The sequence below is a fragment of the Andrographis paniculata genome, unplaced genomic scaffold, assembly GCF_009805555.1.
Source record: "Andrographis paniculata isolate CXL003 unplaced genomic scaffold, ASM980555v1 Contig52END, whole genome shotgun sequence".
In the NCBI taxonomy this organism is placed as follows: domain Eukaryota; kingdom Viridiplantae; phylum Streptophyta; class Magnoliopsida; order Lamiales; family Acanthaceae; genus Andrographis; species Andrographis paniculata.
The window spans coordinates 7,716,494-7,734,857 of NW_026137587.1; the positions used below are offsets into that span (position 1 = coordinate 7,716,494).

An 18,364-nucleotide genomic window follows, 5' to 3' on the forward strand; every position below is an offset into this window, starting at 1 on the left:
CTTATGTCTCTTCCTCTTCATCGTCTAGCAATTGTGATGTTTTACTAAACTTTAAATTATAGTTTTTCTGTCTTATTTTAATTGACATATTTTTTATTTTTGTCCATATCATAACAATTGACATATGGTCAAATTTAAAAATAAATTAATACACTGATATTTGTTGAGTAAATTTTGTGTAAAACTCTGAATTTCAATACTAAGTACTGTCACCCGGTATACATGCGCTATCCTCTTCTATAACTCTCTTTACGATTGCCCAAGAAATCCATGATCATTCATCATACAATTATGATACTAGCAAAATGTCTTCTATGGTTGGACCTACAACTTCTCAGTCATCAGATGAGTTTTAAACCACCATGAGAGGTCTAGGAGTTCTTCAATATGAGGATGGGAAACACAAAAATCTTTATGTGGATGTTCAATCTTTTAGTAAAATCTTTTGTCACAATTCACAAGTTTAGCATACATATATATATATATATATTACATTTATTTATGTTGATGCATACACGTGTACTCCATATTTATCTTGCTGTTAAAATATATAACACATGTTTACCAACATCACTATTCATATCCTTTGCACGTGCGTCACATTTACACCACGCGTGGCCACACGCGACTAAAGAATAGAAATAAAGACTTTTGCAAACATGTGAAATATATTTTGCCATACAATAAAATGGGGTATACATAGGGATGTCAAATGGGGCGGGTCCGGGGAGCTCTTAATGGGGCGGGTTCGGGTCTAAATAATATGTTTCGGGACGGGTTGTAGATTTAAAATTTTAAACCCGGTCGGGTTACGGGTTTTACTAAAAATCCGCCCCAACCCGGACCCGGACCCGAACCCGGATAACTTTTAAAATTATTATAACTAATATATATGTACATTTATATAATAAAAATATATTATTTATTTACTTTCAATTAGTCGTCTGCTCCAAATAATTAATATATGTATATTTATATAATAAAAATATATTATTTATTTATTTATCTTATTTTTATGGATCAAATATTTGATTGTTTTTAGATTTTTTTTTTAATGCTATTTGTTTTGGTATTCGATTGTTTAAAAAATATTTATTATTATATATTTTAAAAAAAAACAGGTTTGCCGGATCGAGGGTTCGGGGCGGGGCGGGTTTCGGAGCCTAATATTTTTTAGCGGGACAGGTATCGGGGCTTGTAGAACCCGTTCCGAACCCGCCCCGTTGACATCCTAAGTAAGTATACGTATGAGATATTTTTTGCAATTTTCTCGCATTATGCTTTATAAGTTTAAAAGACTACTTGCAAGAGATTAACCATCTTTCCCAATTTCTCGAGCTTCTAGCACTAAGTAATTAAAAAACAGAAGATGGCAAAACTTTCAATTACTTTTAAACTTTAAAATTAGAATTACAACAAATAAATAATTTCGGAACAATAATCAAACTTTGAAAATTTGAAGTTCGCTCCAGGATCGTGTCGATTGGGTTAATTAGTATGGTGATAATTTAACTTAATTAACAAATATTTATAAAGAATGTAACAAATATTAATATAATATATAACATATTATATAATTATATATAACAAATATATATATTTTGAGCTCAATTTGCTAATTTGACCCATCAGCACTCTAGCCGACACCTTTGAAATTACAAATAGATATGTGGCATGGAATCACTGACTCTTTTCCTTCATGCGCCCCCCCCCCCCCCCCCCCCAAAGTGATATATATACAATATATGTATGTAAATATGATATATAAATATAATATATATATATATATATATTATGGGGGCGTGGAGGGGAGGGGCCGGTGATCCCTTCCCCGAAAAGATAGAACAATTACATCTCCACACAAGCATCCCAAGGATATATTACATGTTTGATAATTCTTACAATGCAAAGATGGTACCAAATAACATAAGCAAGTTGAACATAGGACCATCCAAATTATTTTCATGGATAAACCTCAATTACAGATCTCACACCTAACACAGGACTTATCTTATAGGTAGTGAAGCCAGCATCTGTGAAAAGCTTTGCCCATTCTCTCTCACTTCTTTCTTTGCCATTAACATAAGCCATCATCGCCATGTCGAACAAGAGTTGAGCTTCTTCGATAATCTTGTTGTTGTCTCCTTGGCCATCATCCTTCAGAACCACGTCGAATATGATCACTTTTCCTCCTTCTGTGACTGCTTCTCTGCATTTCTTCAATATTCTCGCGCAACTTTCATCGTTCCAGTCGTGCAATACCCACTGTCGAATTTTCATATCGCAAAGTTAGTAGTGTCTCAGATTAACTAGCTCAATTCTATGATTGAACAATTCTTTTTTTTTTTTTTAAAAAAAAAAAGAAATTGAGTTTTACCGTAATGATTTGATATGAAAACAATATCTTGTGGCATTTATATTAATAATACTCTTTTGTCGTGATGACATTAATTTCTTTGCGACAAATTTCACTTTCTTCTTTGTGGTAGTACTCTTATTGTTGTGATGAATACAATAAAGATAATAAAAGTCAAAAAAAATAAAAAAATAGAATTATATGATTCATCGACAGGGGTGTTGACTACGTCTATAGCATAAAGAAAATAATCTTATTGGAGAAACTTGTACGATTCAGTGAAATGACAAACAAATATCAAAACACCGGATTCAAGGCATCCCAATACTTATTTTTTAGGATGGAATTTCAATATCAATTTCATTTAAGAAATACTTATGCCATAAATATTGTATTTTGAAAATTATGAGCTATATACCTTGAAGAGGATAGCATCACCTCGAGGAATGTCGTCGAACATGTCTCCTCCAACAAATGTCAAGTTGTGTGTCCCTTTCAAGCCAGCTACAACCTGTGGGAGATCAAGAACAACGCATTCCATGCCCGGAAATACGTCATGGATTTCCTTTGTTGCTGTCCCAATACCCCCTCCCACATCCACAAGCAACCCGACCCCCTCGAACACTTGCTTGTAATCCTTGAGCACTACAGACATCACAAGCCTTGTGTCGCACGCCATACTTTCATTAAAAAGGTTAGCCAATCTTGGCTCGTCACCATCAAAATACTCCCAAATGCTTATCCCGTGCGCAACCTCAAAGGCCGACCCTTCATGCCCATTAACAAGCCATTCACTCATATGGTGCCATGTTTTCATCATGACCGGGTTCGAAATGACTTGCAAATATGGTGCAATGGATATAGGATCATCCCTTAGAAGGAGGCGCCCGGCCGGAGTTAGCCAATAATGCACCTCTTCATCCCCCGGCTTGTCCAAGATTTCGAGTTTGTCAAAGACCTTACATTGAACAAGTAATCGCATCAAGCGACGGATGCAATGTGCCTTTACTTTGTTGATGGGAAGCGTGTCGACTAATTGGGATAGCGACATTGGAGTTCCGTGGCGATGGATGATGTCAGGGATGCCCAAATCGATCGCGCACTTTAGAGACATGGTGTGTATGAAGGAGAATGTTTGGTTCCACACTTGAGCTTGAGCCTCAAGTAGTTCTTCATTATTAGAAAGCTCCATATCACCATTAAGCTTTGCCATTTTTCGTACACTGATATTGTTTAGTTCTGTCATTTGGCTTTCTAAGCACACGCAGATATATATGTTGGGAAAGAAAGTACACCTGAGGAAGACAAACAACTAATACAAACACAAAAATAAATGGTCCCTTTTCAATTAATGTAAGAAGTAAATCTACAAAAATCCACTAAATCAACCATGAGACTTCATGAAAAACAAAATCTGCTTCACTACAACAAAGGATCTTCCAATCAACCCCACCTGATCATACCTGTGATATATATATAATTTTTTATTTGTTCACTTGGCTTCACTCGTTCCTATCTTTTCTTATCCATAGCTCAGCTTTTTTGTTTTCTTTTGGTTTTGATGATGATAGATTTGGATCAGAGCCGTTTTGGTCTATCACAAGGATAAATATACGACAATTTTTAAGATGAATATTTTCATATTATATATATTTTATAATAATTACTTTAAATATACATATATTTTTTAATAAAAAAGGCTCCAAAAATTTTGATCCCCACCGACTGTGACTTGGATCTATTTAAAGTAAACCAAATCTCATCAAAACCAATCAAATTTCAGGCAGAAGGAAAACCAACAAAATATATACAAATAATTAAACCATATTGGTATATTCATGTTTAGAACAAATCTGAACCAATATCTATGATATACTATTGAAGAAAATCATTACAGGTTTAACGTATACCACGACATTTATTTAGCAACATAGACACGTGAACGACACGAGTATTTAACTTAATTTGTCCAAATTAGATAATAATTCATATTTTAAGAAGTGGGACAATAATGAAAATTAATATAGTTGAATATGATCAATTAATTGCAATAAGTTTCGAGATTGATAGTTTGGTATTCAACATGCTTCATGTTGATTCATTAGATTGCAGTTATATATATATATATATATATATTGTTGGTCTTAAACAGTACCCTCTAGAAAATTAAAAACTTGAGCTTCTATTTACCTATTCTTTTTAATAAATAATTATAAAAAATAAAATTTTAATTATTCGTTTTATTAGAATAAAACATATAATTATTAATTTTAGTAGTATTTTTTTGTTTTAATAGGATACATATATATTATTAATATTATATATATATACATGAAGAGGGCCTCAAGGACTCAAAAATTTTGGGCCTTGGCCATGGCCCAAACAACCTAATCTAAGCCAGATTTGTGCTTTGAGTTTGATTGTTGATGTAGATAAAAACTACATTCCCCTCATATTTCTTTAGAAACATAGAAAATCTTTTCAAAGAGCTTCAAATAGAACAACAATATATTAGATGTGGATAAATAACTAGTCAACAAAAAAAATAAATAATAAATAAATAACTAGTCGCGCGCGAAAGGATGACCCGTGCCATGACAAAATAAGTCACATTAGCTGAATCAACATACATAAAACTCTCGCATTTTTTTCCTATCAAATTTGTTTTATTATCGTTTTGCTCGATTAATTGTTGGCTCTTAAAACAAACACCATTTAAACAACTTCAAACTACGGCAGAAATATCAATGATATCGATCGGCAAATTAATACAATAAGGGGTTTTCCACACAAATATCCTAGGAGGAGGATAGCTTGTCTAGCAAATCTTATTAATTAGTTATACTATGCTAAGACGATCGATGCAAATCATAGATATACAGATAATCATCATCTCAACTTTAATTTCATGGATAGACCTCAATTACAGATCTGGCACCTAACACACGACTAAACTTATAGTTAGTGAAGCCAGCATCTGTGAAAAGCTTTGCCCATTCACTCTCACTTCTTTCTTTTCCATTAACACAATTCATCATCAGCATGTCTGAAATCAGTTGAGCTTCTTCCACAACGTTGTCATTGTCTCGCGGGCAATCATCGGTCAGAACAATATCGATGATGATCACTTTTCCACCTTCCAAGATTGCTTCTTTGCATTTCTTCAATATCCTCGTGCTACTTTCATCGTTCCAGTCGTGCAATATCCACTGTTAAAGATCCAAACCACAAAGTTAGTAGCTAGCGTATGTGTCGATTAAATTGGTCAATTCCATGCTCGTAAAAAATAACAAAGAATTGTTCATGTAAGTATTAAATAAAAATTTTATCAAAAAGTTTAATCTTAAAGGGATACAAATCAATATTTATTATATAGTCAATCAATGCACCCCTTCATGGATAAGATAGATTTACACTACATATGAAACTTGTACGTGAATGATGACAAATAGAGGATGATGAGACTAAAAAACAAGATATTAGGCTTTAATACCGGGGCATGGATCATCTGCTGATCCGGTCAAATTAGCATATTTATAATATATTTATAATACAATATATATTACATTATAACTACGCATATATTATCTTATAACAAATCATATGTCATATGTTATCCATATAATATATGTTGATCCGATCAAATTAGCACCATGCTGACTTTGGTCAGATCAGCACAGGATTTGCAACCTTAATACCATGTTAAAATGATTATATCTTAGATGAGATGGTCAATTAACGGTAGAGAAACTATAAATTGAATCCGATGAAATCGGGCATGAGTTATACCTTGAGAAGAACAGCATTGCATCGAGGAATGTTATCGAACATATCTCCTCCGACAAATTTCAAGTTATGTGTTCCTTCCAAGCCAGCCACAACATGTGGGAGATCAAGAACAATGCATTCCGTGCCGGGGAATACGTCTAGGATCGCCTTTGTTGTCGTCCCGATACCCCCTCCCACATCCACAAGCAACCCGACCCCCTCGAACACTTGCTTGTAATCTTGAAGCAACACGGACATCACAAGCTTCGTGTCGCACGACATACTTTCATTAAAAAAGTTAGCCAATCTCAACTCCCCCGCGGCAAAATGCTCCCAAATGCTTCTCCCGTGCGCCATCTCAAACGGCGACCCCTCATGCCCGCTCTCAAGCCATTCCTTCATGTGGTGCCACGGCTTCAACATGACGGGGTCCGAGAAAAGTTGCACAAATGGCGCGACCGTCATCGAATTATCCTTTAGAAGGAGACTCGCCGCCGGGGTTAGCCAATAGTGCACCTCCTTATCCTTTCCCTTCTCCTGAATCTCATCGAGCTTTATAAAAAGCTTCGATTGAACGAGCAAGCGCATCAAGCGACGAATGCAATGCGCCTTTGTTTTGTGGATAGGAAGCGCCTCGACTAATTCGGACAGCGACATCGGACGTCCGTGGCGACGGATGATGTCGGGGATGCCCAATTTGACAGCACAATTTAGAGACATGGAGTGGATGAAGGAGAATACGTGTGTCCATACTTGAGCTTGAGCCTCAAGTAGTTCTCCATTGTTCTTAGGCAGTTCGAAATTACCATTGATGTTTGTCATGATAATAGATATCGTTTGAATTTTGTATTGTCTATCTAAGCTTATATATATATATAGAAGAGGGAGACGATGAACAGTAGCCTCAATGATTTACTGAGAAAATACTTACTATAAAATGCTGTTTAGTAAGTATATTAATTTATTTGTATTTTTGCTAAACTATAATTATAGTTTTACACATTTAAAGTAAGTGAATTATTTTTTTGTATCCAATTTATTATAGTTGTAAAATATGGAAAGTTATTAAAATATTATTTAATATGTTTCTATTTTTGCTAAATAATATGAATAATATTATAAATTTAAAACATTTGAATTTTTTCCTTTAAATAAAAATTATTTTAATCGTAAAATATACATAAGTTTATTAAGACAGTGCTAATTTATTTATATACGTATATAATGTTTTTTATCATGTAATTTTTATATATTAAAAAGAAATACAATAAAATAAATTTATTTAAAACTATAATTTTAGTAATACAATAAAAATAATATATATATTCTAAAAATATTCTCAATTGTTATTCTACTTCTACTTATAAACAACTAACATAAAAAAATTGTTTTATCAAATATTCTAATACAAATAATTAATATATTCAACTAATTAAACTAAATAATTAATCAATTGGCAATTAAAAACTATAACTAATTGTTAAACACCCCATAATATCATTATATAATTTGCCTATTAAATACGAATTGATTCAATTGATTGCTTATTTTTAGTTTAAAAATAAAACATAACTCAAATTAAAAATACTAAATAAATACATTCTAAAAATTATTTTATTTTTATTTTAAATTAATTTATATTAGTAATATATATAATAGAAAAAATAGGTAATGTAATATATTAAATAAAATATTGAGTGTCAGTATCACTCATCATCCATATGCACCGGACACCCTTTTTAAAGTGTGGGCACACTATTACATTAATGTGTGTATGCAAGGAAATATCTTGCCTCTCCCTTTTTTTTTTTTGTATGACTAAACAAAAAGATAATCAAATTGTCCCATAAGGGATAGCTGATGGTACCATTGTAGGGAGTGAACTTGTAATAAGTCATGAATTTCAACCCCTGACGCCTCCAAGTCCACACCCAACTTGCTCGAAGATATACCGCTACAACAGGTTATGTTGCCATCAACTTAAATATGGTCCCGTGAATCTGACTGTGTTAGTTCAGTATTCATGGACATTGAAGAGGGGCAAGCAAGTTAGCTGAGATTGGCTTTCAATAGATTGCCTTAAATCATAGTACTTGCTAATATTTGAACTCATCGATTATTGGTTAATAAACAAGCGACAAATCAAATATCTATTTTTTATTTTTTATATTATACTTTAAAATAATTTTACATAGATCAATGTCTATTTACATCCCATAGTACAAATAACATTCCAACATCTCTTTTCATACAAAACCAATTTTACTACAAATGAAAAGAAACCATTCACTATCTATCAGCAGCACTTCTGTTAAATCTTGAACTTTAAATATAATGGAAAGTGACAACAACAGCTGCAATATCTTGCAGTTTGGAGAATACCTTATTAAATCATCAGTGAGGATAAATATGACAGAAATGATTAACCTATTATTAATAGACTATTACAAGCTATAAATTACTATATATGCCCTTATATATATCAACAATTCGTATGGGAAAATTCGGCAAAAGTGTAAATTGGAAATAAAAAGAGTAGGTATTGGCTCACAAAATTGTAGAGCTTGAAGTAGTCTCACTCCTTTGGCCTTTTACTCATAGCTTTCCGCTTGTTGACATCCAGGTATTTCTTTCTTAGACGAATGGCGCTAGGAGTAACCTGCATAGCCGAGAAAAACACCAAATAATGGTGAAAAGGGAATGAGAAGTCTGATTGATCAGATATCCATAGAAGAACCAAACTAGAAATCACAAATGCAAACTCATGTAATAAATATTTCATTCCAACTAAATATGGATAGTTTCCCTAAAGTGCATCTTTCATGAACCTCTCTAATGATAATAAAAATAATATACTGAAACTTGAGCAAGTGCATACCTCAATTAGCTCATCAGAAGCAACGTACCCAATCGCTTCCTCAAGAGTCATCTGCAAGTAATGCAGCAACAATATTTTCTGTCACTAAATAATAATAATAATAATAATAATAATAATAATAATAATAATAATAATAATAATAATTTATATTAGCCTGAATTGAGAAATTCCATAAGAGTCCAATCAATTGGTGTAAACTCATTTGTAAGATCAAGAACCAATTTAAGGGTAAAGGAATGAATTGGAGGACATACAATTCGGGGAGGAGTTAGCTTAATATTTTCATCCTTGGAAGGTGCACGAATATTTGTCAGCTCCTTTGTTCGCACAGGATTAACCTACAACAAGCATGAATTGAGGTTATATACTTTACTGAACGGAAGCATGATATTCTATAAATGTACATTTTCCATACATCAAGATCTGTATCTCGGGAATGTTCACCGATAATCATGCCATCATATGTCTGCATTGTTCAAGTAAAAAAAAAAAATTGTAAGTAACTTGGGTAATGCAAAAATATAGGAAAAACAGAAAATATAGAATTGTTTTGCTCATTATCAAAATGCCAAGAGAAGTAAAGAATATAATCATCAAAACCTCCATTCCAGGCTTGACAAAGAGTATGCCACGAGCTTCCAAACTCATCAATGCATGAGCAGTGATGGTACCAAATCCCATTGATACCTATTCAGTCACGTTCAGTCAATTAAACGAGGGTATTAACTGTAAATAGAGTAGAGATTAAGATTGACTTAGATGTCAAAGTATAACTGAACTGTTTATTTAGTTGGAAGAACATAGATCAAAGTGTTAAAAACAAGTATGAAAGCAACATCAATTTTGCAACTTGTTAAATTTACCAGTACTCCTTTTCGGACATGTCCTAGGGGGCCTCGGTATTTCTCATACTCTGCATAAACAATAAATATAAAGTAAATTATTATACATATACATGTGGCACCTCAAACCCTGAGAAAAGCAGAAGCAAGTATCAAATAATTAATAGACCCAAGCATCAATAATAATAGCATTAAATTTATTTCCCTAAGAAACAAAATTTGTGAAGTTGTCTATAAGATGGCTTGCCCGCAAGAAAAAATATCTCATGCATTTAAAGTTTAAAATATTAAAGATCATGACAAGAGATAAGAGAGTCAGAAGATACAGAATTATCACTTTCCATCAATTCCTAGAATTGGAAAAAATATGGATGACTTTCTTGCAAAGTGCAGAGCTAGGATCTGAGATGAGTTGTCTTCATGATGATAGTGTTCTTATTTTGAGTTTTCTATTTTGATTCATTTGGCCAGTTTGCACTGATGGTTACCTATCACTTCCTAAAGCTCTGTTTTTCTAACCTATTTTAATGCACAAAAAATCATTTCACTATCCAAAAAAAGCCAGCAGGCAAAGTACAGTATGTGTCAGAAGAAATAATGTTGGTTCAAGATTACCCTTTAAATAAAAATAAACCAGTAACAGAAGCAGCAAAAAAAGGGCAATCATCACAACACAAGGCACAAATTTTTAAACAAAGATATGTAAAAGTGGTTGGAAAGGCATTATTACTCAGGAATGCTCGATGCATAAATCCGGTGCCTCTTGTATCACTGTTGAAAACACTTCTATAACCAACCAACCCCCTGTACATGAAACATGTGAGGTAAAAATATCAGGACTAAATATTTTTAGACAGTTATTAAAATAATAATTAAAATAAAAATCACATACTCAATTGGTGAATGCTGCAATTTAGAAGTTAAAAAAAAAAAAAAAAAAAAAAATCTGTGGAGGAAAACATGATTGGTGATGAATCAACAATCATGTAAATTATAACACGATTATTTAATAGTCATGTAAGTGTAAACAAGCCCATAGAGCAGAACATAAAGAATTTGCATTCTTAAAACAAATAAAAGGATGAATAAATAAAAAATGGAGGTGAAACATAATTCTAAGAATGAGAAAAAAGGATATCTGTACATACCTGGAAGGACAAGTCAGACAAACTCTAGTCCTACCAACATTGCCTGGGACTGGCCCCATATCAGTAACCTCACCTCGCCTATGGGAAAGAGCTTCCATAACCAAACCCACGTGCTCTTCATTTACCTGACACATATAAGGCACATGTCATTATCAAAGTTATGGTTGGCTTTAAGAAATTACAAATTCTGCTCCAGTGCTATCACCTCAATTGTAACCTCTTCAATTGGCTCCAGCTTTTGCCCATTTTCAAATTTATACCTGATTACATACAAACATCATCCACATCTTTGATAACAGAACCATTTACTGCTATGGGGTATAGTGAGTAATAATAAGCTGAAAGTAAATCATTAAGGACCGTATATAATTGAAATAAAACATTTCAATAAGACCCAATAGACTACAATTTTTATTCTAGAAATATATGTACTCATAGATGTGTAGCATTAGAATGAATTTTCACTAACATCACTTAGAAATAAATGAAGACAATATAAAAAGTAAATAAATTAATAAAAAAAAAAAAAACCCAGGAGAAGAACTTACATGACTCTAGGAGGGGACACAGAAAGCTCAAACTTTTCACGCCTCATGTTCTCAATAAGGATACCTGTTAATTAGGGAATACTAGCTTGTGAAAAAGGAATATGACAACATCAACATAGATCAACTAAATTTTACGTAATAAACACAGAAGATTATAAGTAACTTTGTACGGAAAGAATAATATCTAAGCATGAGACCTCACCTAATTGAAGCTCTCCTCTTCCTTGAACTTCATAAGAGTCTGATGTACCAGAGAGAACATTTATTGCAAGGTTCCTTTCGGCTTCTGCCATTAAGCGATCACCAATTTGTCTTCCAGTTAACTACATGTATAGAGAACACATAAAATTATTTAACATACAGCATACCTTATGCCCAACTGAAATCAGTGAGAGAAGCATGCAATGAAAATGAACTTAGACACATCAAGAGAAGGACAACTAGCAGTTGTCTCATTAAGATTTATTATACATTCATGCCAGAAAGTTAAGCATAGTGAAGCTGGGGGACAAAATTTGAGAGGATTAGATGTGGCAGGTAAAAGATACATGTAACATAGCAAACAAAGGAAATTTGATTTTCTTACATAAGTACCATCTCGGCCAGCTAATGGTGAGTCATTAACTCCAAAAGTCATGGAAATGGTGGGGGGATCAAGCTCAACAGTAGGCAAAGCTGTCAAAACCTAAAAAAAATAGCATATATAGTATTAGAACAAACGTAAATATATCGAGATGACAACATGCCAAAAGTAATAATGTGATCATCTAAACAAGATAAAAAGGTTAACCAAAACACAATCACTTCTATTATGATCAACAAGGATTATGAGAAACAAATGAATAGAGATTGAAGGGAAAAATATAGGTGCCACAATACTTCCAACATGCTCATGGAATTAAATAGAGATTAAGGAAATAAAAAAGGAGTCAAAAGTTGCTAAATTAGGATTGAATCTAAGCAGTTGACAGCAGAGGTATGTATTAGTGAAAAGTAATCAGTATACCTCAACGGTTGCTACAGTGTGCCCTATTGCTGGGCTAGACAGCCCAGCTATAGACACTATATCACCAGCACCAGCACTATCAACTGACACAATATTCATGCCTTTCTTTTTCATCAGCTTGACAACCTACACAATTTTATACAAATCCTGTTTAACCATTACAAATCATACAATAAGTACCTATAAATACACAAGAGACAAATAGGGCATCATGATATCTTACACAACAGATTTCTTAAGCATGTTCATTCTTCATATAATATAATGCAAATCTTGAGCAAGTGATCAAAGGACACATTATATTATATGAAGAAACGAACATGCTTAAGAAATCTGGTTTTCACATTTTGCAAAATCCTTAAGAATATCCACATAGGATAATTGACTAAAAGTAGAGCATCACAACAGTTTCAAGGCCAAAACCTTCCCCTCTTCAATTTTGACAGTCCCAGAATCCGTATTTTGAAGTCCATGCACTTTATCACCCACTTGGAGGACGCCAGAATATATGCGACCTGTGAGGATCCGCCCAACATAATTATCTCTTTCCATCATAGACACCTGAATAAGGAGTTATCAGACAACTTTATCAAGGTTCCTCTGTAAAAGGATTAGAATTGCATCAATAAATAATAAATAGCAGCTGAAAACAGCTGAGAACATCAATGAAGTAAGAAGATAGACTAAGGGACTGTTAAAGAGAAACTAATGACAGCAAAATAAGGGTTAAAAGTTTTATGTGAACCCCTAAACATTTTTATCCTCACTAATACGATGACACCAATTAGGCAATCTAAATCTGATTATGAAATGCATTGTCAATGTTTTTCACATTGTATGTCAATTTGAAAATTGCCCAGAAATTGACCTAACACATCAATCGTAACGTGAATATTGTTTCTCACACACTAATCAAAAAATTTCATATAATAATTTTTAGATCAATAGATCATAATGCATATTTAAACTCAGATTGAAATCTAAAACTGTATATTCACTGAAGCCCTATGCCTGACACTTAATCATTATTTGTACATGTTATGAGATCATCTATCATTATGTACCATTAACATAAAGATCATAGATGATATATCATTCCACTTATTTTCAATAATAATACACACCATTTAACATATTTAAATTTATATCCATTCCATGGTCAATGGTAATGGTAATGGTGCAGTGAATTGAAGCTTCAGGAAGTGCGCAATAGATAAAATAATTCTTTCTTAACAATCATATAAAAAAATTTAAGAACAGTACATAATTAAGAAGGAAATGGAAAATTTTAAATCATACTTATGTTAATATCAAATGAGTAAAAGCTGAGAAGATGATCCCCAGTAACTATGCAGGTTTCATCAAAACAAATCATTCAATATATATCAAGGCTTGGATCTTTAGATCATCAATAATCCTACATATTGATCGAAGGAAATAATCAAGCTCATTCTAACTGCTCAAAAATGCACACGCAACTTTTATAGAAGCACATGTACAATAGATATGTATGATAGTCAAGCACAGGCACTAACCAACATCTGAAAAGGGGCATCAAGGCTAGCAACAGGAGGAGGAACATGTCTTATGATTGCATCAAGTAGTTCAGACATGTTCTTTGTGTTACTGGGAGGACTTTTGGTGTAGGAGGATGAGGCCCACCCTTCCTTTGCAGAAGCATAAAGAACAGGAAACTCTAATTGCTCCTCTGATGAACAAATGCAAAACAAGTAATACAGAAACTAAAAAACAAACATAAGCTATAATTTAAAAAATGTAACATATCAAAGACCTGTGGCACCAAGATTTGCAAAAAGGTCGAACACTAGGCTCTCGACTTCATTGCACCTCTCCTCAGAAACTATACGAATAGCATATTAGTCAAAAGGTACACTTCGAAAGCATAAAAAAACCTGATGAGATAATGAAATAGAGGATATAATGAAAGCAAATACCCTGTTAGTTGATTTTTTTCAAACATAAGAATTTTACAATCAAACTTACTACAAAGGTACCTGAAGGTCGGTCTACTTTATTTAGAAGAAGTATAGGACGTAGACCATATTTTAAAGCCTTTGCAAGAACAAATTTTGTCTGTGCCAGTGGACCTTCACCAGCATCAACAACTAAAATTGCACCCTCTACCATGCCCACAACTCGTTCAACCTATAAGAAGCAAAAGAATCTTAAGCAGTGCTATTCATCTACAAAAACCATTGGCAAGAATATTAATTCAGGCTTAGCCATGGAAATGACATTCAATTTTTTTACCATTAATCTGCATTCAAACCTACTAAAATGGAAACAAAATCTAGAATGGAAATCATTCACAGTCATAAAGTTGATACATAATAAATATGATCAGGATGCTTGCATCAATGACTGATAAGAAAAATATAAGGTTTCGGTGACGGAAGGTTTATAGTCGCCAACTTGAACAAGCAAGTTGAGCAATTTAAAAATGTTATCATTGTTTCTGCAGTGGTTTTTATTATCGAAGCCTTCAAGATATCAGCAAAAATAAATAAATGACTTTCCAATGTTCTTGCAGGCTCTAAACAATTTCATCCATTGTTGCTTAAAAAATATCAACATGAACTCAAATAAAGAAGTAAAAAATATCAACATGAACTCAACTGAAGAAGTACAGGTACTTCCATGAATTCCAGTTTCCTTAACATGATCAAATTAACTGCATGCAAACACTAGTCTGATTTCTGAAACAATGCTCCTGCTTTAATTCTAAAAGGGTGTGTTTAATAGCTTGATAAGATGTGATTATAAATTTACAATAATATAATGTAATTGTGTATTTGTGTATTAATTCTCATACAAATATTATATAAATTTCCTATCTTCCACAGTAAACAAGCCCTAAGCGTATAACAGTTATAAATTGAAGATTCAGGTGATGCATCACATATATATAGCTTGTTAGACAAAAACATTCAGTTCCCATATAAAGACCATGGCATACTTCACCACCAAAATCTGCATGTCCAGGAGTGTCAACCATGTTTAGCTCATTTTCTTTCCAGGAAATAGATGTAACCTGCAAAGTCAAGAATAATTGACATCACTACAAATATTACATCAAACAAATAACAAAAAAGTTCAGAAGATGATGTAGTGTCCATAGACTAGGAAATAGCTTTATTGAAGGTGTTAATTCTGCATCCAAAGAATTACTCACCCGATTCTGTATGTGTGTGTGTGTCATATATATGTATCAGAATGTGGCAGCAATATATTGAGAATTCAATGTACAGTTTCCATCAGACATGCATTTATACAGTTTATAGTTATACTGATAGCAGCTAGCTAAGAGTTTTGCCCAATCATAATACTGGCTCAGAAATAATACCTATTTCAAACTTCATCAATCTACTACCAAACAACTGATGGCAACTGTTTCAATCTGCTACCAATCAATAGTGGCAGCCGTAAGTCCGGCCTTTTTTTCATCACAGCCAGTGGAAACCCCATGTCAATATTAAAGACGGTAAGAATATAATGTCAATTTAAAGATAGCATCAATGCATACCACTATATTCAACAAAATGTTATCAAGAAACCTTAAGCTTCAAATTGAGCACAAGTTCTCTCCTTTAAATTATATCAAACCAAAGGTGGAAACTGACTACTTTAAAATATAAAATGAATAAACTTTAGCAATAAAATTTGCAAAACAACTCCAATTTCTTGAGCTCAGTCAATTGGTTACCTCTATTCAACCAAGGTCTTTCATTCCAAACCAATATATAGATTAACTATGAAAAATAAACAAATATCAAACACCTTGGAGGCTATGGTAATGCCACGCTCACGCTCTAGACTGATCGAATCCAGCGCACGCTCATGTGGAATATCGGCGCCGCACTGGCGCAGGAGCCGATCCATGAGTGTTGTCTTCCCATGGTCAACGTGAGCTATTACAGCAACATTCCGAATACGACTGGGATCGACGGCGCCTCCGGGAGCATCCGCAGCTGAAGGCAACGGCGCTGACGAATATGGCCTCGCCAAGCCCGCGTTTCCATGAGCTTTCAGGCGCCTCAAGAAATGGGAGGCAGAGGCAGAGGCAGAGACAGAGGCAGGGCCCAATGAGGAAGAAGAAGATGAGTAGAATTTGCCAGCGGCGGCGGAGTAAAGAGAGCGGAGCAGCGGTCCAACCATTCCTGGAGCCGCGATAGGGATAAATCGCTGCTTCTGCTCTGCTCTGTTCAGCAGAGGAAAGAAAGCAGGATGCCTCTGTTAGGGTTTATGGGGCTTTTCATTTGACACAATAATCCCTATAAAAATAGCAATTCACGAAACAACCCAATTCTTTTTTCTTTTCTTTTTTTTTTTTTTTAAAGATGTGAAATTTGTAACCATTATTTATTTTTTTTAAAGTACTTTAAATAAATTTTGTTCAAATTTACTAATTTCAACAAAACAAATATGAGTTACTTTTATACAAATTTTCTGACATATTTTCTTATTAAAAAAAATACTGCAATATAATATATATATATATATTTTAGGCATTCATAAAATAATATTATTTTCGTCCTACTTTAACAGTTTCATTCATTTTTTATGGGTTAATCTTTAAATATTAATTATTATATAAAAATATAGTACAAATAAATAAAAAATAACAAAAATATTTATATTACTGTCTTACAATACTATTATAATAACATTTGAAAAAACAATTATATAAATATAAAAATATTTTTAATATTAAATACAATGAGATAAAATATAAATAAGAGCCTTAGAACATACGGAACGGAAGGTAATATATTTTTCATTTTAATTAAAAATATTTAGTTTATATTTTGTATTTAATAATTTTTTTAAAAGAATCAATTTTTAAAATTTTTATTCATAATTCAAAAAATAAATTTGAAATGTAAAATCTAGAAAAACATATCCTCCACAATTTAAATTAAAAATAGAAAAACAAATGTTCCTTTCTATACAACTCAATATATTTATTTGACAATTTTTGTTTGTTATACTTAAAAAATATATATTTTATATTATAATAAAGTAATTATTTATAAATATCAAAATATTTTTAATTTTTATAAAGTTATAAGGACAAAATATAAAATTATCTTATATAGTTTAACTAATTAATAAAATATTACTGTATTATAAAAATAATAAAAAGATATGTCTTTCCACTAAGAATTTTTGTGAATAGTATGTTACAAGATACTTTAAAAAGAAATACAATTGAATAAATAACATTGAAACATTCACTATTTAAAAAAAAAGAACATTCTTGTACCTTAAAAATAGTTTGATAGTGTGATGTAGACTCATTAATTGTTTGTATAATCAAATATGATTCTATTAATTGGGCCATAATGGTTTCAAATATTTCAATTCAGATCGGATCGGATCGGATCGGATTGGGTTGGGTTGCGTTGGATTGGATTGGTAATTTTATAATTTTTATTATTTTGTTCCTATTTTTTAAAGTTTTAATAATAATAATAATAATAATAATAATAATAATAATAATAATAAGGGTAAACTGTTTTTTTAAGTCTCGTAACTAGACCCCCTTATCATTTTAGTCCTTTAAGTGGAGCCTGTCGCAAACTAGTCCCATAAGTGAAAAATTTTCGCTGTTTTAGTCATCCGACGCCGGAGATGCCTGCGTGGCTCGCCGGAGGTGACGTGTCCACCAGGTCAGGACACCTGGCGGACACGTGGACTTTTTTTTTTTTTTAAATTTTTTTTTAAACTTATTTTTAATTTTATTTGTATATTTTTAATTTTTTTATTTGGTCCAATTAAAAAAAATTAAAAAAATAAA

General features: G+C 32.6%; 3 protein-coding genes and 1 non-coding gene across 4 annotated transcripts; all 4 read right to left on the reverse strand.

Moving 5' to 3' along the window:
* Window positions 1-1,855: 1,855 nt before the first annotated feature.
* Window positions 1,856-3,913, reverse strand: LOC127253996 (8-hydroxyquercetin 8-O-methyltransferase-like). The gene is made up of 2 exons (XM_051278830.1): window positions 2,775-3,913; window positions 1,856-2,265 (listed from the first exon to the last, which is right to left on the reverse strand). The coding sequence occupies exons 1-2, from the start codon at window positions 3,600-3,602 to the stop codon at window positions 1,963-1,965; spliced, it is 1,131 nt and encodes a 376-aa protein (XP_051134787.1). The 5' UTR covers window positions 3,603-3,913; the 3' UTR covers window positions 1,856-1,962.
* Window positions 3,914-5,036: 1,123 nt separating this feature from the next.
* On the reverse strand, window positions 5,037-6,948 carry LOC127254737 (probable O-methyltransferase 3). The gene is made up of 2 exons (XM_051279993.1): window positions 6,146-6,948; window positions 5,037-5,565 (listed from the first exon to the last, which is right to left on the reverse strand). Exons 1-2 carry the CDS (start codon window positions 6,944-6,946, stop codon window positions 5,263-5,265), a joined length of 1,104 nt encoding a protein of 367 aa, XP_051135950.1. The 5' UTR covers window positions 6,947-6,948; the 3' UTR covers window positions 5,037-5,262.
* A 1,316-nt stretch (window positions 6,949-8,264) lies between these two features.
* Window positions 8,265-16,793, reverse strand: LOC127254626 (uncharacterized). The gene is made up of 19 exons (XM_051279839.1): window positions 16,345-16,793; window positions 15,524-15,598; window positions 14,562-14,712; window positions 14,339-14,407; window positions 14,082-14,254; window positions 12,970-13,107; window positions 12,547-12,672; window positions 12,127-12,225; window positions 11,743-11,863; window positions 11,541-11,604; window positions 11,198-11,252; window positions 10,993-11,117; window positions 10,575-10,648; window positions 9,866-9,915; window positions 9,603-9,689; window positions 9,418-9,468; window positions 9,257-9,340; window positions 9,003-9,053; window positions 8,265-8,783 (listed from the first exon to the last, which is right to left on the reverse strand). The coding sequence occupies exons 1-19, from the start codon at window positions 16,720-16,722 to the stop codon at window positions 8,700-8,702; spliced, it is 2,055 nt and encodes a 684-aa protein (XP_051135796.1). The 5' UTR covers window positions 16,723-16,793; the 3' UTR covers window positions 8,265-8,699.
* LOC127255061 (small nucleolar RNA snoR113) lies at window positions 15,893-16,019 on the reverse strand. Its single transcript, XR_007839562.1, has one exon. It is a non-coding gene; the product is annotated as a small nucleolar RNA snoR113 (small nucleolar RNA).
* Window positions 16,794-18,364: the final 1,571 nt, after the last annotated feature.